This window comes from Eublepharis macularius, chromosome 6, assembly GCF_028583425.1.
Source record: "Eublepharis macularius isolate TG4126 chromosome 6, MPM_Emac_v1.0, whole genome shotgun sequence".
NCBI lineage: Eukaryota > Metazoa > Chordata > Lepidosauria > Squamata > Eublepharidae > Eublepharis > Eublepharis macularius.
In genome coordinates this window covers 78,737,591-78,754,136 of record NC_072795.1, presented here as the reverse complement: position 1 = coordinate 78,754,136, position 16,546 = coordinate 78,737,591, and the positions used below count along the sequence as shown (strand labels likewise).

The following is a 16,546-nucleotide window of genomic DNA, read 5'->3' as shown; positions in this document are numbered from 1 at the left end:
AAGAGGATTAAAGGAGAGTCAATGACATCAGGAGACAGCATTCTTACAAGTGCAAGGAAAAAGTCATTTTAGATCAAATAATAGGTCCTAGAAATGTGGCTATTTAATTTGTATGGCTTGTGTGCTTTCTTGTTTTTCTGTACAGGGTAGTTTTGAAGGACCCTACTGGTTGCCGTACCTCTGTCTCTTGTCCTGGAAGGAATGACTTTTCTCTCCTTAGGAATTGTGGGTGATGTTTCTAAGTGTTACCACTTTAATGTGGATAATACAGATCAGGTGACATAATTGTGCAGATACAGGGGAATAGAAATAAATGATGTCTCATCTTGTGAAACTGGGCTGACTTTTAATGAGATCCTTATAAGTCATATATACTGCCTAGAATACTGTGCTCAAAAAATCTTGTTTCCTTTGAAATTAAAGCTTCAAAGCTTGCCTTGGTCTTAAGCATGAAAGTAGTCTTGCAAAAGTAGCATGTCCTGAGGCAGAGCATGGCTTTTCAGGTGCCATCTAGACCTTTGCTTCCACATTCTCTTGGGTGCTGATGTGCAAGTTGCTGCAGGCAGGTTTAGCCAATGTTCATTTTGAGCATTTTGTCGGAATGCTGGCCAGGGGTGGTGCTCAGAGCATCCAGACTCTGACCTTAGAAAGCATAATTATTTTTAATGCAAAGCATTTTTTTAAAAAATCCGTTCCACTGCTTTCTGTTTCTTTTGTCAATGCCCTGCCAAATCTTTATGCTGAATGCAAGGTCACCTCTGACATGAGAGAGTCTCGCCTTGTGATGTATATTTCCAATAGAGTTAATGGTTTACGAATAATAGCGTCTTGTAAAAGAGCTGCAGTTGGCTGCAGAGTTCCAGTTACAGGACTGTGGCAGCTCTGGCTGAGAACTGGATAATGGTGATACTAGAAATAAGAAATCTGTGTTGTGCCTCTGAAATCTTATTTCAGTCAATGCAGGAGCATTGTTTCTTTATAAGAAGGGAATCCATATGTACAGAAGGAAGAGCTAAGGAATTATGTTCTGTACAACTGGTACATTTGGGAAGATTCTGTTACAAAGTCCTAAGAATCTCAGATTTTTTAAGCTAAATAAAACAGAGCATAAAGTAAGTTTATAGCCTCATATTTGTGGAGATAATATCAAAAAGTATTGTTTGGATTCTTTCCAATCTGATTTCAACCATTGTTACGGGACTGTGAGTGCTGCTGGTGAGTAGAAAGTCGGACCCATCCTTGCTATCTTGCTCACCAGGTTTGAGGCAAATCCTGGCACCATCAGGTCCCACAGCAAGAGTTCTCAAGTTACAGTCCAAAGTCAGTCCAGGATCAGGTAACATATTCTAAAATCAAGGTCTGGGGCAGTCTAAGGTTCAGGCAGCAGGTAAGATTGGTAGAAAGGTTGATCCCACACTGGCTCCAGTCCAGACTCACTGTACACCAGTTTGTGTAATGGTTAAAGAGGGGCAAGGCTCTACTCTGGAGAATCGGGTTTGATTCCCCACTCTTCTGCTTGAAGCCAGCTGGGTGACCTTGGGTCATTCACAGCTTCTTGGAGATCTCTCAGCCCCACCCACCTCACAGGGTGATTGTCGTGAGAATAATAATAACACACTTTGTAAGCTGCTCTGAGTGGGTGTTAAGTTGTCCTGAAGGGTGGTATAGAAATCAAATGTTATTATATTATTATTAAATAGTGAGTTTCCCCTACAGGCAGGGTTGCCAGCTTCAAGTTGGGAAATCCTTGAAGATTTGGTGGGTGAAGCCTGGAGAAGGCAGGGTTTGAGGAGGGAAAGGACCTCAGCATGGTATAATTCCATAGAGTCCACCCTACAAAGCAGCCATTTTCTCCAGGTGAACTGATCTCTGTCGCCTGGAGATCAGTTGTAATTCCGGGAATTCCTTTCCCTTGGTTTATTGTTGTGCATTCCTTGTGTTTTTTGGAATTGAAAAGTAGTAGGCTATTGGCCTTTTGTGATAAATATTATTCATAAAAGTGTTTGGTAATTTCTACCATAATTGTGTGTTGTATTTTCCAGTACCTATGTTAAGTTGCTAGTCCCTACTGTTGTTGGTTGTGATCTATTACCACTTGGAGGCTGGCAACCCTACCTACATGTGACACTGGGTCCCTTGTTAGGCTCCTTTCTACCACCTGAGTCATCTCCACTATTCATGAAAAGTAGTGGGGCCCAGATCCTGTAATGACATAGGGCCAAGCTACACATGACGAAAGACACTTGCCTGGCAAGTGGATTGAGTAGAGGGCAAGTGAACAGGGAGAAATACACTTGCCATTCAAGTGTCATTTGTCACTTGTAGCTTGGCCCATAGTGTGTTCGTGGCACTTGCTCAGCAGGGGGAAGGCCTCAGGCCATCAAGCACACACTCCTGTGCCTGGTTCAGGACTCTGCCCTAGCCCTTCAGGAGACTGTGGTATGTCTGGTGGTGGGCAGGTCCATGTTGGGGCCTCCTGGCTTGAGGGCAGCACTGGCTAAGGGTCCTTTGTGGGGGATCCTGAGGAACTTGCCTCACAGGAGGGATTTGCCAAGGCAGGGCTTGGGGACAAGTGGACCTCCTCTGATGAAGACTCGTCTTCTGACTCAATACCAGGGCAGTCCATGGCAGTTGCACTACCCTGGAATGAACATGTCCATAGTCTGGAGGTGCTCTTGGATCCAGGCCTACTGCAAGATAAGCAGTAGTGCCTTTTACCAAGTTTAACTCGTTAGCCAGTTCTGGCCTTTCCTGGTCAGAAATGATCTGGCCACTAGATGCATGCCCTGGTTACATCTAGATTAGATTATTGCAACGCACTATACGTAGAGCTGCCCTTTAAAAGTGTTCAGAAATTTCAATTAGTGAGGAATGCTGCTGCCAGGATGTTGACTGGAGTGGGTTGCAGGGACCATATCACTCCATTTTTGACTCATTGACGCTGGTTCCCAGTTTGTTTCAGGGTCCAATTCAAGGTGCTGGTGTAACTTCTCTTTTCATGGGTTCTATGGGGCTTAGAAAGCAACTTTCACAAAATTTTAAGAAATAACTTTTTTTCTTTTAAACTTTTTAACAATTAATAAAATACAACTTTAACAAAAATTAACTCTTAAGTGCAACCCTACGAAAAAAACCCTCCAAATCAACAATGTCCTTAAAAAGGCAAACAGCTCAACATCCAAGAAGTGATGAGTCCTCTCTCATCCATTCGAAGCAGCTGTACCCCAGGCTCCTGTCTTCTTGTTGGGAATTATAGCCCTTATTCAAGGTGATAAGAGCTTATAATTTATTAAGCTCCCCAGCCTCCTCCTCAGCAGCCTGCTTCTAGCTTCTGACTCCACCCCACTGGGCTAAACCAATTAACTTCACAGGGGTTACACTGGTATTGACTTTTAAAGCTCTATATGGCTGGAGATCAGCATATCTGAGGGACCACCTACTCCCTTACAAACCTACCTGAACATTACAGTCATCTTCTGAGGTCCTGCTTCAGGTGCCTCTGCCTTCTGAAATTAGAGGATGGCAGCCTGGGAAAAGAGCCTTCTCAGTTGTGGCTCCAAGCCTCTGAAACTGTTTCCCCAGAGAGACTAGTATGCCCCCTTCTGTTTCCATCTTCCTCCAGCAGGTGATGACTTTTTTGTCTCATTTGGTGTTCCCTCAGTAATCCTACCTGCCTGCCTTGTTTTACTTGATTTTTGGGGGAGGGATATGTATTTTAGCATTGGTTTTAGTTCTTGTTGGGTTTTAATGTTTTTTAAGAGATGTTTTTATGGTGTATTTTTAAGATCTGTTAGACATCTTTTGTGGCCCTGATGAGGGCAAAGGGTGGATATACATTTTGTAAAGAAATAAAGGAAATTAAATATACAACAGTGGTATTTAGTATCAAGAAGTGCTCCAAGAAGTGGTTGGACATGGCCTCCATATCTCATTTGCTGTGTTTTCAGGTTATAAAGAAAATTCTGATGATAACAGTCAGGGCCAGCGCGCCCATTGAGGCTAGGTAGGTGGTGGCCTCAGGGTGAGGGGCGCCGGAGGAGGCGCGGGGGGCGGGAACGTGCACCATGGGGCTTCAGCCTCCTAGCCGCCCCGCCCCGCACCGCCGCCAGCACACGCCCCTGGCCGGGCTAAGCAGCCGCGGGCAGGCGTCTGCGGCCGCGCAGGGGAACCAAGCGGGAGAGCTCGGAGGCCACCCACGAGCCATCCCAGCCGCCCGCCACAGCAATCAGGCTGGTGGCGCGCCCACGCCCATGATGATGTCACATGTGATGTCATCATGCAGGCCGGTGCGTGTGTGTGCGCATGCACGTGCGCACGCCCGGCCCGCCAGCTGGCTGTGGGCACCGAAAACCCTGGCGCTGCTGCTGATAACAGTGATTGTTACATTCCCAAGTTGGTGAATTCTGTAAAAAGTTTTTAATTATCTTTTTTGAGCTTTGATTGAATCTTGTGGCAGCTAATTACTTACATGTACAGATGTTACATGCTCATGACTTATATAATCATGCATGGGCTATGATACCATCTCTGTCCATTGCAGATAAATAGTTTAAAGCTGAGTTAGTGGATGGACCTTCCCAGTAACAAATGTTTTAAAAAAATAAGTAAAAGAATCATAGAAAAGCAGCATGCTCGAATGCTTCTGAAAGCCATCCCAAGAGTCCTGCATGGCCTTGGTTGTTGATTCTTCACTTCCACAATCTCCTTTTCAGTTTCTGGCCTTTGAGAGGCAGGGGATGGCAGGCCTATTCATCATGTCAGTTTCTGTGTCCTTTGGTACATAAGTGAATGATATCCATACCACGTAAAGCCATCTCTGCCTTCCCAAGCCCAGTAGATCAGCCAAACCATTGTGAGTGGGAATCAGTTGTCACATTTGTGAGACTAAATAGAGCAACATTGCATATGGTTTGATGGTGTCAATTAGTTTCACTTTCTCTTGTTCCTCATCTTTTGCCTGTCATTTAGAAGCAGTGAAAAATTCTTATAGAGCTATTATATTTTTTTACAGTGGCTCATCCGCAAGAGCCTCATCACTCCACTGAGAAGCCAGTCATCCACTGCCATAAATGCGGGGAGCCATGTAAAGGTGAAGTGCTTCGAGTCCAAGCCAAACATTTTCACATCAAATGTTTTACATGCAAAGGTACTGTAATCTCATTATCGCAAGCTTTTTATCTCACTATCACAAGCCTTTAGTGGGCTGCTGTTATGCATATGGGGGGATTTTAATTTGCTTAGGGTAGAGAAATGAAATACTTCAGCCTGATCCTTGGTAGCCATGTTTATACAAAATGTTGTTAAGGTATACGGAATCTTAACATTGTCATGGATTTCCAGACTAGTGGCTATTTTTTCTTTTCCTTTGAACTTACAGACTTGACCTTTCATGGGCTTTTCGCCTTTCTGTTGTCTTTTTCTTTTTCTCCTGTTGGTTGTTTGCACCTTTAGCAGCCCCTTTGTGGCCTTTCAGCTCTTACCTCTTATCCCTTATCCGATACCTGATTTCCTGGCCCAGTACAAATGCTTGTATAGCCCGCTAGCTGTTGGCTTCCAGTTCTTGTGTTGAGATCAATACAGGTGGATATTCCTCTATCACCAATACAGGATTGTTATATGTAAGAACCTACCATGCTGCAGAGAATTAGGCTTGATGATCTCCAACATGAATTCTTGATTTTGTTTTGGGTTTCTTTTGGGGGTTTTGTGAGAAGGAGGGAAGAACCAGGTATCCATCCTTTGCATCTTGGAGATAAGGTGAGATAAAAACGTAATAAGCAAGAGCATGCAAGTGAGTGAGTGAGAGAGAGAGAGAGAGAGAGTGGCCCAGGTCATCGAATTTCATAGTGAGCAGGGATTTGAACCTAGGTGTCACTAGTCTTAAGTTTCTAACCACTATGACACACTACTGTCTCGTTTACATCAGAACTGTTCTCGAGATGCAATGCTGCCTTCTCAGGGAATATAGCACAATGGCCGTTCAGGCTTCTACCACCTCTGCAGTGTTTCAGATGCAATTTGGTTTTTCTGACTGTTGTTTTAGCTTATAGCGCAGAAATGATTCATCCTTTGTCTCTTCAGATTTTTATTCCTGACCTCAGCAATGAGGTTTTCATATGTTATGACAATGATATACAGAAACAATTCCCACATACACACAAACTCACTTTGAACCAAGAGTGTACAGGTACATGTGTATCTCAGCCCCTGCCTTCTTCCTCTCCTTGTGACAACAGATTCTTTCCTCCACTTCCTGGTTCACACATAATTTGCCATGATCTATAAAATTCAACAAATAGGGTCATCACCAAACCAGACAATGGTGTACAGAGGCAAATTGTGATTCATGGCAAATGTAATTTGTCCAGTTTGAACACTTCAGCATACTACATGTACTGTGAAGTAGAAAGCAAAGGAGTCATTGGTGCATGCAAAAGGAGGCAGAATCTAAGAGAAGATGAAGTGCATGAGACCACGAGCCCCTTCCCAAGTCTAAACCATGGTTTCATGGTGACACCTTAGCTGAGTCACTCAAATCTACACTAATGTATATATGGGTAGCACAATCCTGAGACTCACTGGGCTGCCAGCAGCCATGGGCCCAAGTAACTATGGCACCGCTAGTCTGCTCCCTAAGGACTTTGGCGGGAGAGCTGCGCTGGCAGCCAAACCCGGCAAGGTGCAGCTTAGAGAGAATGCTCCCTAGTTCTCCTGGCAGTGGTGGCAGAATCCACCTATTCCAAGGCAGTTGCACTTGACAGCACCATGAGTGGCAGGGAAAGGCATAGCCAGTCTGTGGGCCAGGCAGCATTTGCTGTTGTCAACTACCAATGCCACTCCCCCACCCTGCAGAGCGGGTGCACAGGACAGAAAGACCCCTGTGGTTGGGCTTGCTGCATCCCAACAGAGGCACGTGCCTTGAGAGGAACCCTGCTCTGTAGAAGGGAGTCACACTGAAAGTGCAGACAGAGCACCCAACCACTCACAGCCCCCCTTCATGACACGGGCTGGCGGCTGAAGCACCACTTGCTTACAAACTCGTCCCGTCTCCGTCCCTGCTGTTCCGAGAAACATACTAGCCCTCTGTGGAAAGTAAGATCAGAAAGGCAGCGGGATCCTGCGAGGGTCATACCCCCAGCACCCAGGATCATCCTGCGAAGTCCCAGAAAGGCAGCTCCTTAGAGGCAAGTGGAAGGTGGGTCCTGAAATGAATGATAGGAATGCCCATTGGAAACAACAGGAGATGGGAAAGCCCATTGGATATGATGGGAACCATGAATCCCCATTGACTTGCAGCAGCTTCATTTAAACACATCACTGCATCAGAAAGATGTGAAGGGAATGCAGAGTGGACCTTGAGAGCCATGCTCTGGTGCCGGGATGATGACCCCTAGAGTGGAACCTGCTCTGGGAGCCGTCATCCCATCCCCAGTGCAAGATCCTCAAAGTCTATCCCTGCCTCCACAAACATCAAAAGGGAGAGTGGTCTGGTCTTGTGGGGGACAATCCTCAGAGATCCCAGGACGGCGCTCCACACACACCTCCACATCCCAGCATCAACCTCACCCTCTGCATGCAGCGGTCTTCTGCCTGGGTTATCAGATGCCAGCAGTGCTGTTGGGGAATAAGAGTCCTCTATGCCCCCCCCCAGCTAGACATACACAGGCAACACTCCCAGTCCCACCACTCTGCAGCAAATTTGAGGAGGAGGGAACCTAGGCAGGGCTGGAGCCCTTAAGGTGCTACTGAATAACTGCTCTTTTTGGCAGCAGAATCACAGAAAGGCATGGAGGCACCTGGAGCATCTTTGGGGCCACCTCATCCTTACCAGCCCAGAGTCAGAAACCCTTAGCTGGAATTTGTGAAATTCCAGCCCTGCAGGGAAATGGAGGGGAGGCTACTGTTATGCACAGACAAGCAAACAGACAGGAAGGGAGTTCTTGTTCAACACAGACTTTATTGAACTATCAAAAGTGAAGAGGATGTCCAGACACATGTTGCCAACTTCCCTTGGCCTGGACGGAAGCAGTGCCTGTTTGCGAGGCAGTCTTGCATGAGGTCCATGAGGACTGTTCTTTGTGCTACTCCTTCAGGAGCGGGGTCAAGTCATGGGGCCAAGGAATGGCTCCATGGGCAGGGCTTGGATGGCAGCCGGGAAGGATCACTGGGTGCTGGAACAGTCACGCTCTCCAGCCTCCCTGACAGGTTGCTATCTGCCTGAAAGAGTAACAGACACATTTTTTGTGAGGGGCCGGTCTGCCACATCTGGAGAGGGCATCCATGGCCAGGGGCAGCAGTGGCAGCAGCTCTGTTGTCACAGGTACTGCCAGCAACCAGACAAGGGATGCTCCTCCTGCAGGAAAGTGTTCCCCCCTTCCTCATCTGGCTGTGCTGCTCCCATGGCTGCTTGGAGCTCTGATCCTGTGAGGGAGGCAGCCATGGGGTTGTGTGCCTACCATCACAGGGGAGTCACGAGACCAAGCATCCAGTAAAGCTGATCCACAGCCATGCTCCCTCCTTTGCCCGAGGGGGGACCCTGGCCAAGGGAGTCTGGACAGAGCCTCAGCATGGGCTGCTAGAAGCCCTCCTCCCAAAACAGCTGTGTCGAGCATGGCTCCCCGGGCAACTGCCTCTTTGGCAGGCACAAGCCATGCTGGCTCACAGGCAGGACTGCCCCCCTGGCAGGCCTCAACCACAGAGGCCAGTGTTTGGGGGGCATTGGCGAGAGGGAGGGGAGGCTGGTGTGAACAAGCAAGCCGGGACAGCTTCCTTCCCAGCTCCTTCTTACCTGTAGATGTGCCATCACTCCTCTCCAAGTCAGGAGACAGGTAACCTGCAAAGGAACTTGGGTAGCTGTTAATCAGACATGTATTGTCGAAGGCTTTCACGGCCGGAGAACGATGGTTGTTGGGGGTTTTCCGGGCTGTATTGCCGTGGTCTTGGCATTGTAGTTCCTGACGTTTCGCCAGCAGCTGTGGCTGGCATCTTCAGAGGTGTAGCACCAAAAGACAGAGATCTCTCAGTGTCACAGTGTGGAAAAGATGTAGGTCATTTGTATCTACTCAGGAGGGGTGGGGTTGAGCTGAGTCATTCTGTAAGAGTTTCCCAGGGTGTGGAATGCTAATGGCAGGAGGCTTCACTGTATCCTGAGGAGGTTCTTTTGCATATGGATTGGTGCTTGATGTGCTAATCTTCTCTGCAGGGCTATTGTCGGGTGTGGAGTGTTTTGTTGGCCCTGTGTTTTTCAGAACTGGAGCCCATGCTCTGTTCATTCTTAAGGTTTCTTCTTTCCTGTTGAAGTTTTGCTTATGCTTGTGAATTTCAATGGCTTCCCTGTGCAGTCTGACAAAGACTGAACATACAATTCACAATGGAGAAAGAAAGTGAGGGAAAACTCTCATTCCTGGATACCCTGGTCATCCGCAAAGCAAACTTTCAGTTAGGTCACAAGGTCTACAGGAAACCAACTCACACTGATCGGTACTTACACAAAAACTCCAATCACCACCCCCGACAGAAAAGAGGCATAATGAAAACATTAGTGGATCGTGCAAGACGGATATGTGAGCCGCGCTTTCTCAATGAGGAAATTAATCATTTAAACCACGCACTTCAGGCAAATGGCTACTCCAGAAATGAAATCCGAAGAGCAATCAAACCCAGGATGAATCAAACAACCAAGGAAAAACAGTCACCTACAGGAAAAGTGTTTTTGCCATATATCAAAGGAATTACTGATCAGATGGGAAAGCTTATGGAAAAGCATAACCTTCAAGCAGTATTCAGACCCACCCGAAAAATACAACAGATGCTACGATCAGCAAAAGACAGCAGAGACCCCCTCACTTCTGCAGGAGTATACCGTATACCCTGCAGCTGTGGACAAGTTTACATCGGGACCACAAAGCGTAGCATCCAGACAAGAATAAAAGAACATGAAAGACACTGCAGACTTGGACAGCCTGAAAAATCAGCAGTGGCTGAACATAGCCTAACTCAAACAGGGCACAGTATCTTATTCCAGGACACCAAAATACTGGACAACACTTCCAACTACTTTGTCAGACTGCACAGGGAAGCCATTGAAATTCACAAGCATAAGCAAAACTTCAACAGGAAAGAAGAAACCTTAAGAATGAACAGAGCATGGGCTCCAGTTCTGAAAAACACAGGGCCAACAAAACACTCCACACCCGACAATAGCCCTGCAGAGAAGATTAGCACATCAAGCACCAATCCATATGCAAAAGAACCTCCTCAGGATACAGTGAAGCCTCCTGCCATTAGCATTCCACACCCTGGGAAACTCTTACAGAATGACTCAGCTCAACCCCACCCCTCCTGAGTAGATACAAATGACCTACATCTTTTCCACACTGTGACACTGAGAGATCTCTGTCTTTTGGTGCTACACCTCTGAAGATGCCAGCCACAGCTGCTGGCGAAACGTCAGGAACTACAATGCCAAGACCACGGCAATACAGCCCGGAAAACCCCCAACAACCATTGTTAATCAGACATTCTGGATTTCGTTCTCCTCCCATATGTGAGTGCAAAGCACTCTCTGAATTTCATTAAGTGCCCCCTGTGAGCTCTTGCCCTGCTGCCATGAGCATCCTCTCCTTGACTTTTCCCATACAATGGGCACCTATTGGCTACACTGTTGTTTTTCGTGGTGTAACTTTCCACTGCTGCTGGGGCTGTTCCTGGGCCCAAAATGACTTAGGGGGCCAAGTAACTCATGCCCCACCCCACCCCCAACGTGCCGGCACAGGAACTTATGCCACAGTTGCACCTGCGTCTGGGCACCAACAGAGAGCCCTGGTGGAGTGACACCAGGCTGCTGCCCAGGTGGCGGGGGGTGGGTGGGTTACACCGGCATAAGTCCTGCATATACTGGCATAACTCCTAGTTGGCTCCCTGAACGCTTTTGCTCCCTCCTCCAGATTTACATTTTGTAAGGGTAAAATAAGTGTGTGCTGATTTATCTACTCTTACATTTGCAGTTTCTTAACCTGTGAAAGAGTAATTCGTCGGTGGAATTCAATGCCACAGGATGTAGTGGTGACCACTATTTTAGTTGATTTTAAAACAGAGAGAGATCTTGACAAATTTATGGAGGTTCATCAATGGCTATTGGCCATAATGATTAAATGGAACCTTCAGGTTGAGACGCAGCAGCCGTCTGAATACCAGTGGTGGGGTAACAGCAGCGGGATACTCACTCTGCTCTGCTTGCAGGTTTCCCAGGAGCTTCTGTTTGGCTACTGTGTGAAACAGGATACAGGATTAAATGGACTTCTCTGCTGATCTAGCATGGCCCAGGGCAGCCATAGAAATAATTTTAGGTGGGGGGGGGCAAGGTCACTCAGCTCACTCTAGAGTTTTTGAAGACTAGTTGGCAGGGTACATGTGTCAGGATATATTTAAAAATCAGTAAATTTAGGGTTCCAGGGGGCCTTCTTCTGAACACCTATATACATGGCTGTTCTTATTTTCTTGTGTAGATCCAATGAAATATATCTGTAAATTTTCTTATTATTATTTTGTTTTACCCAAACTTGAAAGTAGAACACATCTTGAATTTTTTAAAATTATTTTTCTGGTTTGCCTTTTGCATGAATTAAGAGGATTAAAGTGCCTTGTCCCTTCAGTCTCATTAGGTGGCTTTCTTTTTCTTGATTATTTGCTTTTAATTTGACATTCAGCAAGGTGTTAGGAAGTCTGGGGAATATCTCAGAACATCACAGTGCGCAGCTGTTCTCTGCTAAAGTGAAAGTAGTTTGCTTTTTTTAAAAGCCCTTATGTTTTTTTGTTCCTCTGAGGGGAGAGCTTTCATTTCCTGCTTTGCAGCAAGTTTGACATTTATAAAAAACATTTGTGACCTGCATGTTTTCTTGCTAGAACTAAGAGAACCTTTTTTTACAAACACTGCTTAGCTAGCCCAGCCCACATCATATAGCACCTCTCTTCAACGGCACACAGTTACCTTTGCTTTAGAACTTTCTTTGTTGGGTAGTTAGAATTCCATGGCATGGTTCTCTAGCATACTGTGTACAGTATATATGGTTTTTATACATCACTTAAAGGTGCAACAGCCCTGTCTTCATTTGACCCTTCCTATCTTCAGTGACTCAATGCAAACTTCTCTCTTGCACAAGCAGGCAAGATTGTTCAGCTGTGCTTCCCTAGGCAGCCGAGCATTGCCCTTAGGGATCAAATAAGTAGCTTATCTGGAACTTCACAAACGGCTGTAACCACCAGAAACTGACCAAGTTTGTTAGTTTACATGAGAGAGCTCAAATGAACAAACTAGGCTTGGACATGATATATTGTATAAAAATAATGGGATGTATTCATCCAACAATGCAGTTCCTCTGACAAAATGCCATTTCTTCCTGTGGGAGAAGGTGCATTATTCGCCACTGCCCTTTTCCACGGCAGACCCACACTTTACCCCGGTGCTATTTCAGAGGGTTGGCTGAACCTCCCAAGAACAAAAACTAGGCAGGGATCCCAGTTGGCTATAGGAAGGGGAATCAGGAAATTCCTGTTCCATGAAGTCCATGGATGGTTGATTACATAGAATAGGGTTCACTAGTTTTGTTTTCCTATTTTTAGTTTTAGACGTTTTGACTAACAATTTCTTCTCACAGATTGTGGGAAGAGGAATATACAAATACAAGTGGAGGATGCATAAGATTCACGGGATTCCGCCCTTCCCCAGTTACTCACTCACCTACATGCCTGCTTGCAGTATCTCTGCCTGCCTGACTTGTGCGGCGGCTTCTGCGCCTTCTCCTTGTATGCCGCCAGCTACCTGGCTCATGATGTGGCCTTGATGCGGAAGGCAGCCCTCAGAAGACCTGCAGCTGGCATCTCTGCCAGATAGCTAGCAGGAGTGCCTGGTCCTCGGGACAGGGACATGGGCGAGTTGAGGAGGCTACTCCACCCATTTTGTGCTTCTTATGAGGGACAATTCCCCCACCAGAGGAGAAGTGCTCCCTCAAAGTGGTGGCCATGGAAAGTTATTAAAAAAAACTTTCCTTTTGGAGGTTTTTGTGCAAACTTGAAACAAGATCCAGTTTGTGCAAACTTCTTCCTACCCTGTACCTATCCACAGTGTGAGAATTTAATGACCCACACACCGGGAGCCAGGTTCAGAATTAGATATAGGCTATAAAGCTGATTTATACTGAGTCAGGCCATTAGTCTTTTTCAGTTGTATCTGTTCTGACTGGCAGCAGCTCTCCTGGGTCTCAAGCAGGGAATGGCTTTTCTAACTCAGACCACCTTTAACTGGGTGAACCTGGTGTCCTCTACATGAAACCCAGAAGGCCACTCTACGTGTTAGTGCAACAGAACAGTTTCTGGATGATATGCAATCTAATCCAGTATGCAGAACACCCTGAAGTATTATTGATCGGTTCTGCATGTATATTCAACAAAAGAAATGATGTAGCACGTGCAACTGCATACTTTTTGTGTGGGAGGGAATTTCTGCATCTGACCTTGTTTTGGAAAGATGTTCTGGGTTTGCAAAATTATACCTGTTTACCTAAACAATATCAGTCCTACCCAGGATTGACCAAAACTCTTCTGGTGGTTCAGAAGCATGTTGTGCGCCCTTTTTCAAGTTCCTTTTTTGCTTCTCAGTTTTTCCTGATACAATCTTAGTGCGCTTATGCATTTTTCTTAAGAGTTCTCATTACAGAATTTCATACCTACTTGGCAGCCAGTGACTGGTCCTGATTTTGTTCTAATAGAATACACGCTCTTTCCAACCATGAGGATAACCTATGCTGCTCAGGATGATTGCTGATGAAGATATTTATAAGCTGCTGACAGATTAATTATTTGCAATATGAGCTGGCAGACCAAAGTCACGTGGAGAAAAGTGAATAACCTCTCCAAGGGTAGAAGGAATTTGTACTCCTGAATCAGATATGGCTGTGCATGATTATATATTGTTGTGTGTGATGTTACTTTGCCAAGTGAATTTCTATACATTTTAGGCTGACAAAATTGTGATTAAACCATTCACTATAACTGCATAGTTAATGAGACAGGTTAACAACTCATAGGCACCTTTAATAGTTTGTCAATCACGAGACTGATGCTATATGTGAAGGAATTAATGAAAGACTGACTAATTCTAAACAGTTTCAGGTGGGTAGCTGTGTTGGTGTATAATAGAAGAACAAGATTCAGGAACAGTAGCGCCTTTAAAAGCAACTAGATCATATACCCTGCTCTAATTCTAAATATACTCCGTGAAGGATGTTTTGCTCAAGTTAGTGGGATGGGCAAATAACATGTTTAGGATTATATTGTAATATAGATCTCCAGTACAGACTAAGATTTCATCTGGACATTTGACATGTGAGAACTGATAAAATCACAGTGTACTCCACAGTTCCTAATTTATACAGAGAATTGCAATGCTACTTCATAGTTGTTGGTTTAAAAATAAATTTCAATTTATATATACATGATCATATTCAGAATCCATTGTATTCCAGCATGTTTCAGTCTTTTTATATATACTTTTCTGTAAGAAGAAGACTTAGAAATCCAGCCTTAGCTCTACCTTCCAAGAAACATCATTGGTTTCATAATTTAATTAATATGAATATGGAGTTTTAGCAATACACTAATTTGAACAAGATCTTCTACTCAAGGGAGTAGTTGAAATCTGATTTCTAATAGATGCAGTTATAGCTTTTTTGGCCCATGTGTTAAAAATAATTCCATAAACCTCCTTTGACACCAACAAATAACATTCCATTATTATCATGACCCCTGAGTCTAGTGACAGCCACTTACCATTCCGTACCAGTGGAAAACCATCTGTGTTCATTGTCTGTTTGTTCCAGTGCTGCATGATCGGAGAAGCTATTGCTATTTCTGGATGAATGCTGATAAAGAAGCAGCAAGCTAGAAATAGTGGTACTTATCCTCAAGGAAGTGAGCTGTGTTAGCATGATAATATATTCAGAGTGCAATCCTAAGAAGAATGCACCTTTTGAAGTCCACTAAATTCTATGAATTTAGAAGAGTGCTAGTTACTCAACGTTTGACAAAAAGCTTTAATTAAAGACAGCAAGTAACTCTAATGTAAGGTACCAATTTTTAGTAATTTTAAAAAAATACAAGCACCTTGTTTAGAAATATTTTTGTTTTCAAAAAGTGATTACTTTCAAAATGTTAAAGTCTTTTTAAGCTAAGAGGTATAAGTCTGAAATTCCTGGATAACATATTCTGTGGGAGGGGGGCAGTTGATATCCATTGCCATTTTGTCTGGAAAAGATATTGCATGTATTTTGCAGCTTCAGTGAACACATGCCTCTGAAAATCTGGGTTTTTGGATTTCATGTTCTGAAGCTGCAAAATATATGTAATATCTTTTTCAGACAAAATGGTAATTACATGTACTTAATTGATTGTATATAGCGTACTCTCCCAAGCAAACATGATAGAAGTGCCAGAAATGCAATGCCTGGAACTAGCTGATGCCTCACTCTAGACCAGATCCTAAGGTTCCGTCCTGGTTCAACAGTGAAATTACTGACACGTCTCTGCTTTGTAAAACAAAAATGGCCCACTCTGATTACAGACAGTTATCACAGATGATTTCAAATGACAGTTATGAAACTAAAGTGTATTTCAGCAAAATACTTTCAAGTTAAAATATTTCTTCTGCAAAAAATAATTATTGCCTTTTATTTAGAAAAGATTATGAATAAATACAAAGCAATACACATAAGGGTAGAACAGATGCCTTAGAAGTCCCCTTAAGACAAGGTCTCCAACCTTTTTGAGCCTGCGGGCACATTTGGAATTCTGACACAGTGTGGTGGGTACAGCTACAAAATGGCTGCTGCAGGAGGCTAAGCCCTCCACATAATGGCTGCCACAGCTTACTTTCAAGAAACAGAGGGAAGATCCTTGTGCTGTGGAAGCAGCTTCTGCCAAAGCAATGCTTTTAAAAATCTGCACAGCCAATCACGTCTCCAGGAGCCATTCAGAAGCCATGCTTGGCAAAAGCCCCACCTGGCCCTAACTCACTTTCTAAAAACATTTGGTGGGCACTAGGAAATACGTTGGCAGGTGCAATGGTGCCCATGGGCACCATGTTGGGGACCCCTGCCTTAATAACTCTTTTTATTCAGATGTTTATGAAGTTGTTCCATTGTACCTTTGTGACTGTGAACAGAATGTAAACACATCTGAAAGCCCGCATCACCTTCACTTTAGAAACTGGATTTTAAATGCGCCAATTTCAAACTGGAGTTTTGATTGTGAACTTTTGACTGTGAACTGGATTATCCCCACCTTCAGGAGACAGGAAAAACTATAGTCATGTTAAGTGAACACCTTAGCAACCATCTTGAATTGGGTCAGGTCAATCTCTTGACCTTTTGCTTTGTCATCCATCTCTGATTCAAATGAGGAAAACAGCATATAAAATTCAGTTGTGCGTGGCAGTGGAGGATGGCAGGTAAAAGGATGAAGATGTTGTGGATTAGAAAGTCTCTTGCAGACA

The 16,546-nt window shown here is 44.7% G+C and overlaps 1 protein-coding gene and 1 long non-coding RNA gene across 10 annotated transcripts in view; one reads left to right on the top strand and one right to left on the bottom strand.

The window, feature by feature from the left end:
- Window positions 1–16,546, top strand: part of ABLIM1 (actin binding LIM protein 1) — a 224,231-nt gene that overhangs the window by 53,457 nt on the left and 154,228 nt on the right. For all 9 annotated transcript variants that reach the window (XM_054982177.1, XM_054982176.1, XM_054982172.1 and 6 more), the window contains exon 2: window positions 5,012–5,146. In XM_054982177.1, coding sequence (XP_054838152.1) covers window positions 5,012–5,146 — 135 coding nt within the window. The remainder of the gene's footprint in view (window positions 1–5,011; window positions 5,147–16,546) is intronic.
- On the bottom strand, window positions 7,964–14,895 carry LOC129331724 (uncharacterized). The gene is made up of 3 exons (XR_008597280.1): window positions 14,827–14,895; window positions 8,789–8,833; window positions 7,964–8,217 (listed from the first exon to the last, which is right to left on the bottom strand). It is a non-coding gene; the product is annotated as an uncharacterized LOC129331724 (long non-coding RNA).